Source organism: Scyliorhinus canicula, chromosome 9 (genome assembly GCF_902713615.1).
Source record: "Scyliorhinus canicula chromosome 9, sScyCan1.1, whole genome shotgun sequence".
NCBI classification, from domain to species: Eukaryota; Metazoa; Chordata; class Chondrichthyes; order Carcharhiniformes; family Scyliorhinidae; genus Scyliorhinus; species Scyliorhinus canicula.
This window is the reverse complement of record NC_052154.1, coordinates 32,226,127-32,245,445: the sequence shown is the minus strand read 5'-3', so window position 1 is coordinate 32,245,445 and position 19,319 is coordinate 32,226,127. Positions and strand designations below refer to the sequence as shown.

Sequence of the window (19,319 nt, the reverse complement as noted above, 5' to 3'; positions counted from 1 at the left end):
CTAATGTGCTGATGACACTGACGCCGCAAAGATGAAATACATACCTACTGATAGGAGTAACTACTTAGGACCAAAATTAGGACTGTTGGGAGAGAGTGGAAAATGAGGCAAATTGTAAAGTGTAAAAATACTGATAGGCATTAGCACCTAAAATATATAACTGTGGAGTTCAATGTTTGAAATTGTTCCTTTTCATATTTCTTTAATACTCCAAATAAAACTACCATATATTAAAAAAAAACTTCCAGGGTGAACAATAATTGATTGTCATATAAAACAGAAGGCAATGGGGCTGGATTCTCTGTTCCTGAGACAGTGGGCTAGATTTTCGGATTGAGGCTATATCCGGAGCATGTGTCTAGTTTTACCATCAAAAAGTCAGTGCGTCCCCGCACCGATGCTCCACCCGGTGGGGGGCTAGCAGCCGCGCCACGTAAAACACCCAGTTTTCCCTGCAGATACGGACGGAGAATTGCTGGGTCCGCTTCCGCATACGCGCACGGTGGTGACCTGCAGCGGTCGCGCTGTACAACATGGCGCCAGCCGCGCATGGACCCAACTTGCCAGATGGTGCCCCGTAACAGCCCTCGCCACGAGACCCCCCAGCCCCCGCCGAAGCCCCCTGGCCAGCGGAGCAGCTCCGCCCCCGACTCGCCACGCGAGGTTGACAAAACTTCAGACCACAAGTGATCCATGCTGTCGGGAAGTCAGCCCAGCGGGGGAGGGCCTTCCAGTGACGTCCTGGGGCCATCCCAACGGCACTCGGCGTACTCAGCTTATTATGTCGTTTTGGAAAGGGCGGAGCATCGGAAAACAGGCACCGTCCCTGATTTTGGAGTCAAAAGGGATTCTGCAGGCAATCGGCAAATGTGATTTCCGCGTCAGCAATTGCCGAATCCCGCCCCAAGTGTTGACGTCGGGGCCGGATTCGTGGACTTTCACGATAGCATAACTGCCGCCGAGACTGGACCGATTCAGTGACTGTGGAGGAGCTAGCACTGGCACCACGTGGAACACAATCGATTCCAATAAAAAGCGATGCGGGATTCGCCAGATCTGCGATTGACACTCAGGAGGCTGACAGGCTGCAGCCGCATATACACATTACAATCCCCACATGCACTTACCCAGGCATCAAGGTGGCACTGGTTGCGCTAGAGCATGCCCATCTCGTATATATGCAGAACCAAGAGAGACACCGATTCTATAGAGTAGCTTTGTTCAGGTTGCCACAGACTCACCACTAGTATAAGAACGCAGAGCTCTGGCCAGTGAGTTTCTGGCTCAATCTGCTGTGCAATGCTATCACTCCCATCTTCTTTCTCTCCCATTATCCATTGCACAAATCCTCCGTACATGCTTCTGCATGCGCTGCCTGACCCCTGGCGAGCAATCTCAGACAGCTCTCCTTCTAAGCCATGCAGCTTGGCAAGTGTGTAGACTGCAAAGGAGGAACAATATCAAAACTTAGAAAGGTTTGCATTAATACAGAGCCTTTCATGACAACTTAATGTCCCAGAATGCTTTACAGCTAATTAAGTACTTTTTAAAGTGTAATCACCATTGTAATGTTGGAAGTGGGGCAGTCAATTTGTGCACAATAAGTTCCCACAAAGAGCAAAAAGGATACTGCTAGATAATCCATTTTGTTCAAATAATGTTGATCGAGGGAAGTTATTATCCAAGAAGGCCCCCTCTTCTTCAAAATATTGCCATGGGATCTTTTGTATCCACTGGAGTAGGCAGAGTGGGCCTTGGTTTAACATCTTATCTGAAAGATAGCACCTCTGACAGTGCAGCACTCCCTCAGTACTACACTGGTGTCTCAGGCTTAATTTTTGTGTTCAAGTCCTGGAATTCAATACTTTAGTGCAGTACTACGGATGTGGCATAGCACCAATTTTGGGAAAGTATGCATCAAAGGATCAAAAGGAAAACAAAATCATACTCCTATTAATTGTTTGAACTTGAATTGCTGCCTGTGAGGCCACAAAGATGTAGCCAAGGTCCAAGATCTAATTTCTGGGCAGCCTGGGACCTCTCCATTCCGTTGCAGACTAATTCCCAACTCATTTTATCTGCAATGCGTATTATAAAGGTCTATGGTTCTTCTCCCAACTTGCTTACCCAGACAAGCATAACCTGCTGCAGAGGATGCCAGACCCGCAGCTGTAGGAAAGTTATTCACAGAGCAGATATGAATTTTATGGTGGAGTGTTAATGTGTTAGAATTTCCATCACCACTGCTTCTTCTTTTTCTTGCCAGACGACGGACTGGGAGAAAAGGAAAATTACAAATTCATGAATATTCGCAGATCCAAGTACTTCTGTAATTACAGATCACACTTTAATCATTTTAGAAAAATGAATAAAAACAGCCATGTTATTTTACATACACTGCCAGAAACAGTTGCAATGCAATCACAGTGGACCACTATGTATTCAATATTGCCACTGAATCTCTTTTGTTTGAACACAGGCAAACAAAGAGATTCATTGTTATGCCATTTAAATAGCGTGCAGAGCAACTTTGGTTTAATCGTTATATTTACACAATTAACACATTACATCACTCCCCAGAGGACTTCAGATGTCATAGTTCTGAAATGGAAAGTGCTTTGATGAACACTGGTCCTTTGTGATAAATAAAGGATAGTCCAAGAAGAACACAAAGGGTTTGATTCTCCGGCCCCCCAACTGTGTGTTTCCTGCCGGCGGGATTCTCTGCTCCTGTTGATGGGAATCCCTACTGAAGCCACCCCACGCTGCTGGGAAACCCATGGGTGGAGGTGTGTTGCCAGCGGAACCAGAGAATCCCATCGCCAGCGAACGACCGGAAAATTCCCGCCAGAATCTATTCAAAATGCAAAAAATACATGGACAACTTATGAGTGGGCATCAGGTTCTTCCACATTTGAACACGAGACTTTGCATTCCATTTGTCCAACGTTTAAACCCCAAGCCAGAGTGGTAACTAAATTAGATTTTAAAATGCTTACAGCAGATTGGCAAATCAGCTTCTTTTTTTTTAAACTGCTAGAGCCAATCAGAATCTTTCAGTTCAACAAACCTAGCTCTGATGTTAATACCACAACATTTAAGTATAATTTGTAATTACAGCATGATTCTGTCCATATATCCATAACCTCCTTCCTCAAAAATCTTTTATTTTGGATAGCTATTTGCACCATCACATATCTAGCTCGTACTAAAGCAGAAAGTGTGGATTAACAGAGAGGAATCAACACCTTCTAACATCGGTCAGGCGCGAACAGAATATTTTCTACAGCTATAGTGCCATTTTCAGAAACCTTATTTTGATAGCATAATGGATACACACTTTCTCTTAAGCAAGACTGCAGCCTTGGGTGGTTGATGTTTTCTTCTTTTCCATTTAGCCATATTCTATCTTCCTTAAAATCTCGGCTTGCAGCGACCGTGGTTGTACTTTTTAACTGAAATCACAAAAAGATAGGGTGAATTGGTAAAACTTGTCACAAAGGTGCCAGTCAGATTGCATAACCATTCACACAAGACATTTTTCTTAATACTATTAGCTATAGGACTAATGAGCTCCGTACTAGCCGATACAGGAATGCATCTAAATTATTACCATAAACACAACTAGACATTAGTTCAACCTATTAATCAAAATACGCGTAGGATTGACCACTGCGCAGTCCTTGTGGAGACAATGTCCTGCCTTCACATTGAGGAAACACCATAGCACCACCACAATGTTAAATGGAATGGATTTCAAACAGATCCAGCAATTCAAAGCTGGGCATCCACAAGGTGCTGTTGGCCATCAGCAGCAGCAGAATTATAGGTAACCACAATCTTTAATCTCATGGCCCAGCACATCTCCCACTTTACCATCACCATAAAGACAAAGGGCGGGATTTACTTCTCCCGCCCGCCCAGAGCTGGCAAATTCCTGGCTGAGGTCAATGGACCTTTCAATTGTCCGTCAAATTGACTGTCCTGTTCGTGACGATTCCTGCAGCGGGTGGGACTGGAAAATCTACTCCAAGGAATTAACATTGGTTCAAAGAAGGGTGCTGGATGGCAGGTCTGGAACAGCAGCAGGCATACCTAAAAATGACGTGTTAACCTATTGAAGGTACAACACAACTAGGGGCTGGTTTAGCTCACTCACTGGGCTAAATCTCTGGCTTTTAAAGCAGACCAAGCAGGCCAGCAGCACGGTTCGATTCCTGTACCAGCCTCCCTGGACAGGCGCCGGAATGTGGCGACTAGGGGCTTTTCACCGTAACTTCATTGAAGCCTACGCGTGACAATAAAGCGATTTTCATTTTAGGGGCTGGTTTAGCTCACTGGGCTAAATCGCTGGCTTTTAAAGCAGACCAAGCAGGCCAGCAGCACGGTTCGATTCCCCTACCAGCCTCCCCGGACAGGCGCTGGAATGTGGTGACTAGGGGCTTTTCACAGTAACTTCATTGAAGCCTACTCGTGACAATAAGCGATTTCTATTTCATTTCATGTCAAACAGCAAAAGTAACATGTGATAGACACATCTAAGCAATTCCACAACCAACAAATCAGATCCAAGTTCTGCAGTCCTGCCACCTCCAGTCTTGAACGGTGGCAGACAATTAAACAACTAACGAGGAGGAGGCTCCACAAGTACCCCCATCGTCAATGATGGGGAGCCTGCACTGCAAAGATAAGAGTGAAATATTCGCAACCATCTTCAGCCAGAAGTGGATGATCCACCTTGGCCTTCTCAGAGGTCCCCAGCATCACCTTCCGCCAATTTATTTCACCCAAAGGGCATCACGGTGGCATAGTGGTTGGCACTGCTGCCTCAACGCACCAAGGACCTGGGTTTGATCATGGCCCCGGGTCACTGTCAGTGTGGAGTTTGCACATACTCCCAGTGTCTGCATAGGTCTCACCCCCACAACCCAAAGATGTACTGGGTAGATGGATTGGCCATGGTAATTTGCCCCTTAATTGGAAAAAAAGGACCGGTAATTTAAAAAGATTATTTTTAATTCACTCCATGTGATGTCAAGAAATGACTGAAGGCACTGGGTATTGTGACGATTATGGGACCTGATAACATTCCAGCAATACTGAAGACTGGTGCTCCAGAACGTGCCGTGCCAAGATGTTCCAGTACAGTTACAATACTGGCTTTACCCGGCAATGTGGGAAATTGCCCAGGTATGGCCGGACCACAAAAAACAGGATAAATCCAACTCGACCGATTACCACTCCATCAGTAAACTCACGGTAATCAGTAAAATGATCGACGGGGTCATCGATAATGCTAACATGTGACACTTGCTTAGCAATAACCTGCGCATGGATGCTCAGTTTGGGTTCCACCAGGGTCACTCAGCTCCTTTCAGCCTTGAATCAAACATGGACAAAAGAGCTGAACTCCAGAGGCGAGGTGAGAATAACTCCTCCTGACAGCAAGCCAGCATTTGACCGAATGTGACATTAAGAAGCCCAAGCAAAATTGAAGTCAATGGGAATTTGGGGAAACTCTCCACTCAGATTCATACCTGGCACAAAGGAAGATGGTTGTGATTAGTGAAAGTAAATCATCTCAGTCCTAGGATATCGCTGTAGGAATTTCTCAGGATAATATGCGTGGCTCAATTATCTTCAGTTGCTTCATCAATAACCTTCTCTCCACCATAAGGTCATAAGTGGAGATGTTCACTGATGATTGCACAATACTCAGCATAATTCATGATTCCTCAGATAGTGAAGCAGCAAGATGATATTCAGCCTTGAGCTGATTAATGGCAAGTAACATTCACACCGCTCAAGTCCCAGGCGATGAATAATCTGCAATAAGGGAGAATCTAACCATCATCTGTTGACATTCAATGGTGAAACCATCGCCGAATCCCCCACTATCAAAATGATGGGTGTTACCATGGACTGGAAACTGAACTGGAGTAGCCATATAAATACTGCAGCTATAAGAGCAAGTCAGAGGCTAGAAATCCTGCAGCGAGTAACTCACCTCCTGATTCTCCAAAATCCATCCATTATCTATAAAGCACAAGTCAGGAGTGTGATGGAATACTCTCCACTTGCCTGGATGAGCGTAGCTCCAACAACATCATCCGGGACAAGGCAGCCCATTTGAATTTTACCGCATCCACTATCATTCCTCCACCACCGATGCAGCCTTGTGTACCATCTACAAGATGCACTGTCAGAACTCACCTAGACTCCTCAGACAGCACCTTCCAAGTCCACGGCCACTATCATCTAGAAGGACAAGGGCAGTAGAGACGTGGGAACACCGCCACCTGCAAGTTTCCTCCAAACCACTCACCATCCTGACTTGGAAATATATTCATGATGTGGAGATGCCGGCGTTGGACTGGGGTGCGCACAGTAAGAAGTCTTACAACACCAGGTTAAAGTCCAACAGGTTTGTTTCAAACACGAGCTTTCGGAGCACGGCTCCTTCTTCAGGTGAATCCTGAAGAAGGAGCCGTGCTCCGAAAGCTCGTGTTTGAAACAAACCTGTTGGACTTTAACCTGGTGTTGTAAGACTTCTTACTGTGGAAATATATTGCCATTCCTTTACTTGTCGCTGGGCCAAAATCCTGGACTCCCTAACAGCTCTGTGGATGTATCTACACCACATGGACTGCAACAGTTCAACACAGCTCACCGCCACCTTCTCAAGTGCAATTAGGAGTGGGTAATAAATGCTGGCCCAGCCAGTGATGTCCACATCCCATGAATAAACAACAAAATAAAATTTTGTAAAGCTTATGACAGTATACCCATAGCCAGTGTGGTCTGTATTTAGTCTCTGGTAGGGTCACACTGACACATTTTCCAGCAGGTGTCATTAGATAATTGCCTGGGGAAGGCAAACCCTGTTTGACTTGTCCATTGTCTTGCTTGGGGATTGAAGTCAATAACCCTTGGTTTCTGCCCTGGACGTGGTCAGTTAACGCAAAACAAGCCAGGGATCTAACTGGTCTGTATGGTTTTGAAACACTATAGACGGTATGTTTTGCCATTAGGCCAGCTGTGGATTTCAGTGGATCTCTTTAGCTGGAAGGTAAAGCAGAGTGCAAATGTCAAACAAGAATGGGATTCAGGTTTGGACATGCAAATGCTGTCATGCACCAACCCTATCTTACCCATGACCTTTTAAAGTCCTTCAGAGTCTTACCTGATCTTGGTGTAGTGTTACACTTAGTGAGGAGTTAATTGGCAAAATCAGCTCTTCATTTCGTTTTCCCCCTACATGCAAGAAGTAAAATAGCTTTAGATTCTCATTAGATCTGGTAACATTGAGTCTTTACTGGAATTCATTATAAATTTGTTTTTCACCAATTTCTGGCTATGTCCAATAGTCTGACTTTCTTGCCTTATTTTGAATGAAATGGGTATATATATTATCACTATAAACTCGCTGTTACACTATGTGCCACTCTTGGAATTTTCAGAACCAATTGTGGCATTACTTACAGGTAGAACCCCAAATTATTGGCCTCTGGGTGCTCAACTCACCAACATTTTTCATGTCTAAATCGTCCCACTCATCACAGACCCGTTGGACTCTGCCAGAGGGATAGTAAATATCCCTCCAGAATATCCATTTATTTGTGACTCAGGCCCTTCCTATCCATAACTTTATTGGTGATGTTTCCATTGCATTCTGACTACTTAGTCCTAATTTGTCACAGTGTTGGTGTGGCCCTAATCATTGTTACACGTTAGTTTCTTCCCCCTACTTCTCTGGTAACCCTGCTGCTTGAACAGCCTCACCACCTTCTTCTTCATCCCAGTTCCCCCTGCGCTTTCTCATCTGAATTAATTCACTTCTCTCCCTCCATATAAACTTTCTTACCATATTCACAGCCACCTCACTGGATCTGCTAATTCCCATGATCTTGATCACAAATTATCCCCTTCGTATCCAGGAATGTGCAGGTTAGGCTATGGGGATCGGGCGGGGGAGTGGACTTGGGTAGTGTGCTCTTTAGGAGGGTTGATGTGGACTTGATGGGCTGAATGGCCTCCTTCTGCACTGTAGGGATTCTATGTATAACCAATTCTCGGTTTGCCTCACCAAACACAACTCTTACTCTCCTTTCAACCCTGCCTCATCCCATGACTACTGGAAAAAAATCTTTTCCTCGTGTCATCTATAACTACACCTTCAAACTCCCATCCATTTAGTCTTTTGCACTCCAATCACCATAATATTCTCTAGCCATCCATCATCTTCCCCACCCTTACCTGTACCAAAATGTTTACATTCACCCAGTATTGTCTTATTCTACTCCCTCATGTACAATGAAGTGCAGACTTAAAACGTATCTAGTGGACAACTAACTCGACCATCCATCACCAGATCTGATTGGACCATAGCAAATGCTATCAAGCCTCACTCTCCTCTTGTCGGACCACTAGCTTAGAATCATCTTGGAACAGCAACAATAATCCTCAGCTTTTCTCCACTACCAGATTTCTCCTTACAACCTCCCATGATCTCTTTACCTTTGCAAAGTACCATTCTATCTCCAGAGAAAGATGACATGGAAAGGAGTGACACAATGGTTAGCACTGCTGTCTCACAGCACCAGGGACCCAGGTTTGATTCTAGCATTGGGTGACTTGTCTGTGGAGTTTGAACATTTCATTTCTTCCCACAGTCCAAAGATGTGGTTAGGTGGATCGACCAGGCTAAAATTGCCCTTTCGTGTCCAGGAATGTGCAGGTTAGATTATGGTGATTGGGCGGGGGAGTGGTCTTGGGAAGCATGCTCTTTAGGAGGGTTGATGTAGACTTGATGGGCTGAATGGCCTCCTTCTGCACTGTCGGGATTCTATGTATGTCTGCATTGAATCCATAGAACCTCTACAGTGCAGAAGGTGGCCATTTCCCCTCATCGAGTCTGCACTGACCCACTAAAAAAGGATACTTCAGCCAGGTCCACTCCTCCGCCTTACCCCCATAACCGCACACATTGATCATGGCCAATCCACCTAACAGGCACATCTTTAGATTGTGGGAGGAAACCAGAGCAATTGGACTAAAACCATGCAGTCACAGGGAGAATGTGCAAATTTTACACAGACAGAGTCACCCAAGGCTGGAATCGAGCCCTTAAGTATCCCAAAGTTGTTTAATTTAGATGGATTGGCCATGATCAATGCATGGGATTACAGGGATAGGGTAGAGAATGGGTCGAAGTAGACCTGATGGGCCAAATGCACTCTATTGGGGATTCTATAACACAGTGTTGCCCAGAATGAAACAAAACAGTTCGCCCACAAATCATTTTGACTTTAAACTCCTCATTTAGATTTACTTTGTTTTGAGCATAAAAGAAAATCTCTGCAATCCCCATCAGAAAGCCTTCAGCAATGCTAAAGTGACAATTTTATATTTGTAAAAGCCGTGTTCTATTTGCTGTTACAAATTATTTTTATTGTGTAAAATTGCTCGTAACATACATGACATTTTAAATATCAGTACGCGAGCCCACTTGCCCTACCAGTTTTTATTAACATTAAAAAGGTTAAGCAGAGTTCACCCGATTACCTGGGGACCGATATTTCGAAATGAAGAAGTTCACTTTGCATCAGCTGAAATGAGTTTACAGCCTCTCACTTTTAACCCTTTCACAGCTACTGTTAACACCAAGTGACCAAGTCCCCTACCCACACTGCAGAAAGCCCCAAATTCAGTACCTTTTAAAAATATATAAATTTACAGTACCCAATTCATTTTTTCCAATTAAGGGTCAATTTTAGCGTGGCAATCCACCTACACTGCACATCTTTGGATTGTGGGGGTGAAACCCACGCAAACACAGGGAGAGGGTGCAAACTCCACACGGACAGTGACTCAGAGCCGGGATCGAACCTGGGACCTCGGTGCCGTGAGGCTGATGTGCTAACCACTGTGTCACCGTGCTGCCCTCCAAACTCAGTACTTAGTGCACGGCACGCTTTACACTCCGGGAAAGACACGGGATTCGTGCGGCTCAAACAGACAATAAAGCATCTTGGAACCTAAGAGAGAAGGAGGCTATTCGGCCCGTCGTGCCTGTGCCACCTCTTTGGAAGAGACTCCAGCTGTCATCAGTTCCAGGTAGCCGGCACACAAGTTGCGGAGGCGAGCCGGTCGCTGTGTCCAGTGTCAAATACTCACAGTATTTTATAACAGCGATGTTGACAGGGGCCGTGCAGGTCACAAGCGCCATCTCCTTCCCCTTAGCCTCGGCCATTGAGGGCGCGGATGCGGCCAGCCGGCCGCTGTCAGCCCCGCTCCACCGACTCCCAGTCACCCCACGCGCCCGCCTTGCCGCCACCCTGCTCTGATTGGCCGGAGCCGAGCAGCAGGGAAGCGCGCGCCTTGGCCAGTCGCCGGGGTAATCGGTATGGACCAATCAGAACTATGGTGCGATCACCACGTGGCGACGTCGTCAGCCGGGTGCGATTCGCCAATGGGATGTGGGGTTGGGGAGGAGGTGGATCTCTGCCCGGACCCTTTGAATGTGCGGGTTGGGCAGGGGGAGACAGATCCGTGTGGCACAATACAACAACGTGGCCCGCCGGCCGCCATGTTTGTCAAGGAGGGGGGAAGATGTCCGCTGGTGGGCTGCCGCTGGAGTTCGCTGTCGGACAAGTTCTTTGTCGACCGACAGTAAAGTTAAAAATCGTTATAAAGTAGGTCCCTCCACAATTAAGCTAGCTTCGACAAAAAGTCATCCAGACTTGAAACCTTAGTTCCCTTCTCTCTCAACAGATTCCGTCAGACCTGCTGAGATTGGCCAACATTTTCAAATACTTTAAAGACTGTCATTAAACTGAATATTGATCTGGGATGTTAAGACTGAGCAGACAGTCACCGAAGCAGGTGTTTCAGGGACTGAGGCAAGGTGGCAGTAGGGAAAGTGGAGTTTATTTATGTGTTCTGTTCATAAGTGCGGGTAAGTAGTAGGATGGGGGAAGCAGAGTAGGGGGGTGGTGATGCACTATTATGCAAAGACCAGAGTAGTGTTGTGTTGGCTTGTGTAGGCTTGATAGATGAACAGACACTTCCAACACAGATGAAGGTTCAACTCCATTTTATTGACTACTTCTAACTAACTAACGCACAATGACTGGGTTTAAATAATGCTAACTTGAACTAGAGACCTAAGCCTTGTCCGAACCAGTTCATTCTCTCAGCACGTGTTGTGACTCCGTGCTGGGCTGAATAAGTTCCTGTTACACTCAGAGGCAGCACCCAGAATGAGCAGGAACCGTGGTGCCCTCTGCCTTTATAGTGTGTGTATTCTAACTGGTGATTGGCTGCGGTGTTTGTACATGTTGATTGGTCCCTGTGTGTGTCCATCAGTGTGTGTCTGCACCATGATATATTGGTATATATTATGACAAGTAGGATGTAATCAAGGCTTTATTACACTGAGATGTGTGGCCTCCTACAGCAGCTGATGAAATGGCTGCTGTACGGGGGGCACACATATTTATACTCCACCTACTGGGCGGAGCCAGCAGCAGGGATCTACCCCCGTATCTGTAGTACAGGGGCCTGACTGTAAAACACCTATAATAACATCCTCTATATACAATATATACATCAGTAGTGACTACCACATTCACCCCCTGTTAAAAATGAGTCCGGCGGGGGTGGTGGAGAACTATATACAGGAAGTTGTGTTTTAAAAGTACAGATTAAATTATAAATTCAGGCTGTCCGGTGCCTTAATCTATCGTAGAGAGCTCCGTAGTGCTGGTGGCGACTTCGATGACGGCTTGGTCTTCGGAGACTCTAGGAGCGTATCAAAATCCTCTTCATCCCCAGGTGTGGGAAAGGGGAGAGCGGAGTGTCCCGGAGCGGGGGCTGCGGTGGGGTGCGCCGGGGAAAGGGAGGGTGGGGCCGGGTCGGAGGTGGGGGATGTGTGGGGAACCAGCTGGTGCCAGGTCCCTGAGGGAGGCTGTGTCTTGGCAGCCGTCGGGGTACGCTACGTAAGCGTGCTGCGGGTTGGCGTGAAGTAGCTGTACCCTCTCAACCAACGGGTCCGGCTTGTGGAGTTGAACGTGTCTACGGAGGAGAACGGGTCCTGGAGCTGCCAGCCATGTTGGGAGCGAAACCCTGGAGGTGGACTTCCTGGGGAAGGCAATGAGACGTTCAGGGGGGGTTTCGCACAGGAGCGACCGAATGGAGTGAAGTGCATCGGGGAGGACCTCCTGCCAGCGGGAGGCCGGGCGATTTCTGGACTGTAGGGCCAGCTGGACAGCCCTCCAGACTGTCGCGTTCTCCCTCTCTACCTGCCCGAGTATAGTTCGAGTACTTTAGATGGGTCCGTTTTTGTCCAATGTGTGCAGGAGGGTTGCCTGACGCAGTATGTAGATAGGCCAACGAGAGGCGAGGCCGTATTGGATTTGGTACTGGGTAATGAACCAGGACAAGAGTTAGATTTGGAGGTAGGGCAGCACTTTGGCGATAGTGACCACAATTCGATTACGTTTACTTTAGTGATGGAAAGGGATAGGTATATACCGCAAGGCAAGAGTCATATCTGGGGGAAAGGCAATTATGATGCGATGAGGCAAGACTTAAGATGCATCGGCTGGAGAGGAAAACTGCAGGGGATGGGCACGATGGAAATGTGGAGCATGTTCAAGGAACAGCTATTGTGTGTCCTTGATAAGTATGTACCTGTCAGGCAGGGAGGAAGTAGTCGAGCAAGGGAACCATGGTTTACTAAAGCAGTTGAAACCTTGTCAAGAGGAAGAAGGAGGCTTATGTAATGATGAGACATGATGGTTCAGACGCTTGAGAGTTACAAGTTAGCTAGGAAGGATCAAAAGAGAGAGCTAAGAAGAGCCAGGAGGGGACATGAGAAGTCTTTGGCAGGTTGGATCAAGGATAACCCAAGCTTTCTATAGATATGTCAGGAATAAAAGAATGACTAGGGTAAGAGTAGGGCCAGTCAAGGACAGTAGTGGGAAGTTATGCGTAGAGTCGAGGCGATAGGATAGGTGCTAAATGAGTATTTTACGTCCGTATTCACACATGAAAAAGACAATGTTGTCGAGGAGAATACTGAGATACAGGCTACTAGACTAGAAGGGCTTGAGGTACATAGGAGGAGGTGCAGCTTCAACGATGGCTTGGACCTCCTTTTCGACGGAGGAGTGCCAAATTTTGGAGGCATGGAGGGTGCGGGTAAAGAATGCCACGGGCCTGCCTGCCTGGTTGAGGGTGGTGGCCAGAGCTATGTCTGATGCATTGCTCTCCACTTGGAATGGTAACATCTCGTCGACCGAGTGCATCGCGGCCTTGGCAATGTCGGCCTTGATATGGTTGAAGGCCTGGTGTGCCTCGGCCGTCAGGGGAAAAGCTGTGGACTGAATGAGTGGGCGGGCCTTGTCCGCATAGTTAGGGACCTACTGGGCATAACAGGAAAAGAATCCCAGGCACAGTTTGAGGGCCTTGGGGCAGTGGGGGAGGGGGAGTCTCATGAGAGGGCGCCTCCGATTGTGGTCGGGCACCAGAACTCTGTTCTGAACGACATAGCAGAGGATGGCTAAGTGGTTCGTGCTGAACACGTACTTCTTGTTATACGTGAGGTTGAGGAGAGTGGCGGTGTGGAGAAATTTGGCAAGGTTGGCGCCATGGTCCTGCTGATCGTGGCCGCAGATGGTGACATTGTCCAGGTACGGGAAGGTGGCCCGCAGTCCGTACCGGTCAACCATTCGGTCCATCTCCCGTTGGAAGACCGAGACCCCGTTGGTGTCGCTGAAGGGGACCCTAAGAAAGTGGTAAAGGCGACCGTCTGCTTTGAACGCAGTGTATGGACGGTCTGCCTTACGGATGGGGAGCTGATGGTAGGCAGATTTCAAGAAGACCCGGTACTGTGCAATCTGATTGACCATATCAGATATGCGTGGGAGGGGGTACGCGTCGTGCTGTGTGTACTGATTGATGGTCTGACTGTAGTCAACGACCATTCTATTTTTCTCCCCAGTTTTGACTACTACCACTTGGGCTCTCCAGGGGCTGTTGCTGGCTTCGATGATGCCTTCCCAAAGCAGCCGCTGGACTTCAGACAGGATGAAGGTCCTGTCCTGGGCGCTGTACCGTCTGCTCCTGGTGGCAACAGGTTTGCAATCCAGGGTTAGGTTTGCAAAAAGGGAAGGTGGGTCGTCCTTGAGGGTCGCGAGGCCGCACACAGTAAGGGGTGGTAGGGGCCCACCGAATTTCAGGGTTAGGCTCTGGAGGTTGCACTGGAAGTCCAGGCCGAGTAGCAAGGCAGCGCAGAGGTTGGGGAGGACGTAGAAGCGGAAGCCGCTGAACTCGACGCCCTGGACAGTGAGAGTGGCGATGCAGTACCCCCGGATCGCCGAGGAGTGGGATCCGGAGGCCAGGGTGATTCTCTGATTGGCAGGGTGTACCGCGAGAGAGTAGCGCCTTACCGTATCGGGGTGAATGAAGCTTTCAGTGCTCCCAGAGTCCAGCAGGCTGGAGATCTCATGTCCATTGACCTTCACTTTAGTTGAAGCAGTTGCAAGGTTGTGTGGTTGAGACTGGTCAATCGTGACCGAGGCGAGACGCGGCTGGTCGTCGGTGGTTGCAGGTGATGAGCGGCCTGATGAGGTGTCCGACGGGCAGGGGTCCCGAGTCGGGCAAGATGGCGGTGCCCACAAGCCGCACGTGTCGGGGAGGCAAGATGGTGGCACCCTGGGGCTGCACGTGTCGTGAGGAAGGCAAGATGGTGGCGCCCGTTGGTCTTGGGAGGAACAAGATGGTGGCGCCCATGGGCCGCACGTGTTGTGAGTCGAGCAAGATGACGTGTCTGAGGAGAGGAATATGGCGGCGCCCACTGGTCGCATGTGGGGCTGCCGGGACAATAGCGGCGATTGAGCGGGCCTGGCACACTGCAGCAAAATGTCCCTTCTTGCCACAGGTTTTGCAGAGCGCGCTCCGCGCCAGGCAGCGCTGTCGGGGGTGTTTTGACTGCCCACAGAAGTAGCATTTGGGCCCCCCGGGATTGGTTGGCTGTCGCGCGGCACAGGCGTGGGGCTGGCTAACAGCGGTCGCTGATGGGGTCCACGATGGGGCGGTCGTCTGCGGAGTCCACGATGCACAGGAGGAGTGGGCTGCGCGGTCGGGGGCATAGGCCTGAATGTTGCGTGATGCGACCGTAAGTGAGACTGCTAGCTTTTTGGTCGCTGCGAGGTTGAGCGTGACCCCTTCTATGAGGCGCTGGCGGATGTAGTCAGACCCTATGCGCGTAACAAATTTGTCTCTCATCAGCAAATTCGAGTGTTCCATGGCCGAAACGGCCTCACAGTCACAGTCTCTAACTAGGGCGAGAATGGCGCGACAGAAATCTTCCACTGACTCACCGGGAAGCTGCCGCCACGTGTAGAGGAGGTGTCTGGCGTAGATTTTGTTCGTCCGCTGAGTGTAGTTTTCCTTCTGTAGCGCCATGGTCTCTGCACAGGGTGGCGCGTCCTGGATGAGTGGAAAGACGTTGGAGCTCTGCCGCGTGTCAAGGATATGGAGCTTCTGTGCTTCTGGAATTGTGTCTGGCGCTGACCCGATGTATGCTTCAAAGCAAGCTAGCCAATGTTCAAAGTCTTTTTTAGCGTTGCTTGCTTGAGGATGCAGCTGCAGGCGATCCGGCTTGATGCGGAGGTCCATCTCTGAAAACTCTGTAATAAATTGATGCACTATCAATTACACAAAGACGAGTGTAGGACGTAATCGAGACTTTATTACACTGAGATGTGTGGCCTCCTACAGCAGCTGACGAAATGGCTGCTGTACGGGGAGCACACATATTTATACTCTGCTTACTGGGCGGAGCCAGCAGGCAGGGATCTACCCCTGTACCTGTAGTACAGGGGCCTTACCGTAAAGCACCTATGACAACATCCTCTATATACAATATATACATCAGTGATGACTACCACAGGTGGGGAGTAGGGTGGGGGAGCAGGGTGGGGGAGATGGGGAGTAGGGTGGGAGAATGGGAGGGATGAGGTGGAGGGGTGGGAGATAATCTCAAGGAAGTATTGATTAGATTTCATGAGACAGGAGCTCATCGAAAAATGGCACTTCCAGGCCAGTGAAGCTGATCTCGGTTACCGTGTGGATGCCCAGGAACTGCATCCTATGAGGACAAAGTAAGGGCAATAAAAGAGGCACCGGCCGCGAGGAACATCGCGAGGCTTAAATCATTCCGACGGGCGATTAATTGTTCCAGGAATTTCCTTTCAAATCTGTCAACACTATTAGCCCCTTTACAGGTGTTACTGAGGAACACCAGAGGGAAGCATTTAATAAGGTCAAGCAACAATTGCATGAATCTTGCCTACTGGTACATTTTTGACCCATCCAAGAAGTTAGTGCTAATGTGTAAGGCCTCCCCATACAGAGTTGGGGCAATTTTATCTCACAGAATGGATGATGTGTCTGAGAGGTCTCTGGCTTTGTTGCCCCCTCAATGGGCGACCGAGAAGTTGGTGAATTTCTTAACAAGTGAATTTAAGAATCAGCGTCAAACGATCACTGAGGATTTGGTGAAGGCGATTGAGGGGGCTGTGGCACCTATTTGGGTGTCCTTGAACAAGATGGATCAGCAAAAAGAGATACAGGGAGGCAACGATCAAGAAGGTGGAGGCAGTGCTCGCTGACCATAGTGATCCAACTGTCTCTCTGGAGTCAGAGATGGCATTGCTGGCGGAGGAGCGGTGGGTGTTAAAGGCCAAGGTCAATGATCTGGAGAATCACTCCAGACAGCAGAATTTAAGAATTGTTGGGCTGCAGAGGGCCTGGAATGTACAAATGCCACGGTTTAACATCTCTAAGATGTTTGGAAAGTTGGTGGGGGAGGGGATCTTGCCAACCCTCCTGAGTTGGACCGGGCCCATCAATTGCTGAGGCAGAAGCCCAGGTCGGAGGAGCCACCACGGGCGATCATAGTCAGGTTCTATAGGTACCTGGACAAGGAGTGGGTCCTGAAATGGGCGAAGGACCACAGAGATTGTAGATGGGAGGGCAGTGCCATCAGAATATACCAGGCATTGGGTGAAGCATACAGGAGTGGAGTACTACAGTAGAGAAGATGTATGAAGGGATCAGTTCAGCCCATAAGAGGGTTAAGTATGCAGCCATGCGGGGCCCTGGTACTGAGGATTATCATGGAGGAGGTGTTGTTGTTTATCTTTACTGATTGTGGTCTATGGGTCAGAAAGTAGCAGAGTGAGGAGCCAAGTTCTAGGTTTTAGAGTTTTGGTATGATCTTGGCTGGGATTATGGTGTTGAAGGCGGTGCTGTAGTCAATAAATAGGAGTCTGATGTAGGAGACGTTGTTGCCGAGTTGCTCCAGGGATGAGTTTGGGGGGGGGGGGGGGGGAGATGGCATCTGCTGTGGACCGGTTGTGACAGTATGGGTGGCATGGTAGCACAGTGGCTAGCACTGTTGCTTCACAGTGCCAGGGTCCCACATTGGATTCCCTGTTTGGGTTACTGTCTGCGGAGTCTGTACGTTCTCCCTGTGTCTGCGTTTAGAACAGATGTGCAAGGCAAGATTTTTACATAGAGGGTGGTAAATATATGGAACGTGCTGCCTGGGGAGGTGGTGGGAGTAGGTACGATACCGGGTCAGACCCGTTAATGATCTGAAAATGGCATTTACTGTACGTGCGGAGCAGAATGCATTGGCATCGCTGTCCAGGCAACGGAGCACGGCATTCCGCTGGGAGCCTGGCGCAGTCACGATTTACGGCTCACGCGTGATTCTCCGCCCAATCGGGTTTTGCTATTCCAGCTTCGCTGGACATAGAATCCTGCCCATTGTCTTTTAATGCAAAAACTACTGTTATTGTTTTCAGAACGTGAATTATTTTGTGGCAAATAGCAGACTTTGTAAGCAAGTCACAGCTCGGAATGTAACTTAGGGGCTACCAACCATGCTTCATACTCTACCGGTACTGGTCTCACATCTGCCACAGAGTGCAATTGCAGCCTCAGGTGTTGTTGAAGCTGCACTCGCCAAGGCAAGTGGAGAGTATGCCATTACACTCCTGATTTGGCCTTGCAGATGGTAGACAGGCTTTGGGGGTCATGAGGTGAGTAACTTGCCATAGGATTCCTCGCCTTTGATCTACCCTGGTAGCCACATTATGAATGAAACGGAATGAAAATCGCTTATTGTCACGAGTAGGCTTCAAATGAAGTTACTGTGAAAAGCCCCTAGTCGCCACATTCCGGCGCCTGTCCGGGGAGGCTGGTACGGGAATCAAACCGTGCTGCTGGCCTGCTTAGTCTGCTTTTTCTTCACCCGCTTTACCCGCCCAAGCAAACCCTGAATATACCCTCCTGAAGAAAGTCTTCGGAATAAAAATCGGGTGGTTCTGGAACACAAACAAGAACCTTGGGAGGGCCATTATTTTCATCAATTGTACCCGTCCCGCCAATTACATTCGGAGCACATTCCACCTCCTAAATCCCCCTTCATCTGTTTCACCGGCCGAACCAAATTCAGCTTGTGCAGCTGCTTCCACCCCCACGCCACCTGAATGCCCAAGTACCGAAAGATCCCTCCACCACTGCCCTAAACAACAACTCCCCCAGCCTCTTCTCCTTTCCCCTCGCTTGGATCGGAAAAACCTTGCTCTTCCCCACATTCCACTAATACCCCGAGAATACCCCTAATACATCCTCATAATCCCCCCCAATATCTTCCAACGGGTCCGAAATATACAGCAGCAAGTCGTCCGAATACAGAGAGACCCAATGCTCCACCCCCCTATTATCCCCCTGCCATTCCCCTGACGCTCTCAGTGCCATTGCCAGTGGCTCGATAGCCAAGGCAAAGAGCAATGGGGAGAGCGGACTTCCCTGCCTCGTTCCCCGGTGCAGCCTGAAAAATTTTGAACTCACCCGGTGTGTCCGCACACTCACTACCGGTGCCTGGTACAGTAACCGGACCCAGTCCACAAACCCCTATCCAAACCCAAACCTCCCCAGCACCTCCCACAAATAGTCCCACTCCACCCGATTGAAGGCCTTCTCCACATCCATAGCGACCACCACCTCCACGCAAAGTCGTGATTCTAACTGACATTCCCTGACTCAGATGCTCATTAGTGATTATTCAATCTCATTGGTTAAGGAGCTCCACAGTTCCTTGCACAGTTCCCAGATGCCCTGGAGAAGCCTGCACTGCTTGGCTGTCTGCAATGCTGCTGTTCAATTGAAAACATGTGAGCAAGTGAAAATCTAAAGTGTGGGTTATGCTGTTCACTTCCCGCTTAGAACAATATGCAACC

The 19,319-nt window shown here is 48.7% G+C and overlaps 1 protein-coding gene across 2 annotated transcripts in view; it reads right to left on the bottom strand.

Moving 5' to 3' along the window:
• The window catches only part of mvda (mevalonate (diphospho) decarboxylase a), a 28,439-nt gene extending 18,078 nt beyond the window's left edge, over nucleotides 1-10,361 (bottom strand). Inside the window, exons 1-5 of one of the 2 annotated variants that reach the window (XR_005461782.1) lie at nucleotides 10,177-10,361; nucleotides 7,184-7,254; nucleotides 3,341-3,455; nucleotides 2,128-2,274; nucleotides 1,242-1,441 (exon numbers count right to left, since the gene is read on the bottom strand). Coding sequence is in view for 1 of the 2 variants with exons in the window: in XM_038806454.1 (XP_038662382.1) it covers nucleotides 1,242-1,441; nucleotides 2,128-2,274; nucleotides 3,341-3,455; nucleotides 7,184-7,254; nucleotides 10,177-10,252 (609 nt within the window). In the remaining variant the exon portion in view is untranslated. The remainder of the gene's footprint in view (nucleotides 1-1,241; nucleotides 1,442-2,127; nucleotides 2,275-3,340; nucleotides 3,456-7,183; nucleotides 7,255-10,176) is intronic. The other variant, XM_038806454.1, reaches the window with a different exon arrangement.
• Nucleotides 10,362-19,319: the final 8,958 nt, after the last annotated feature.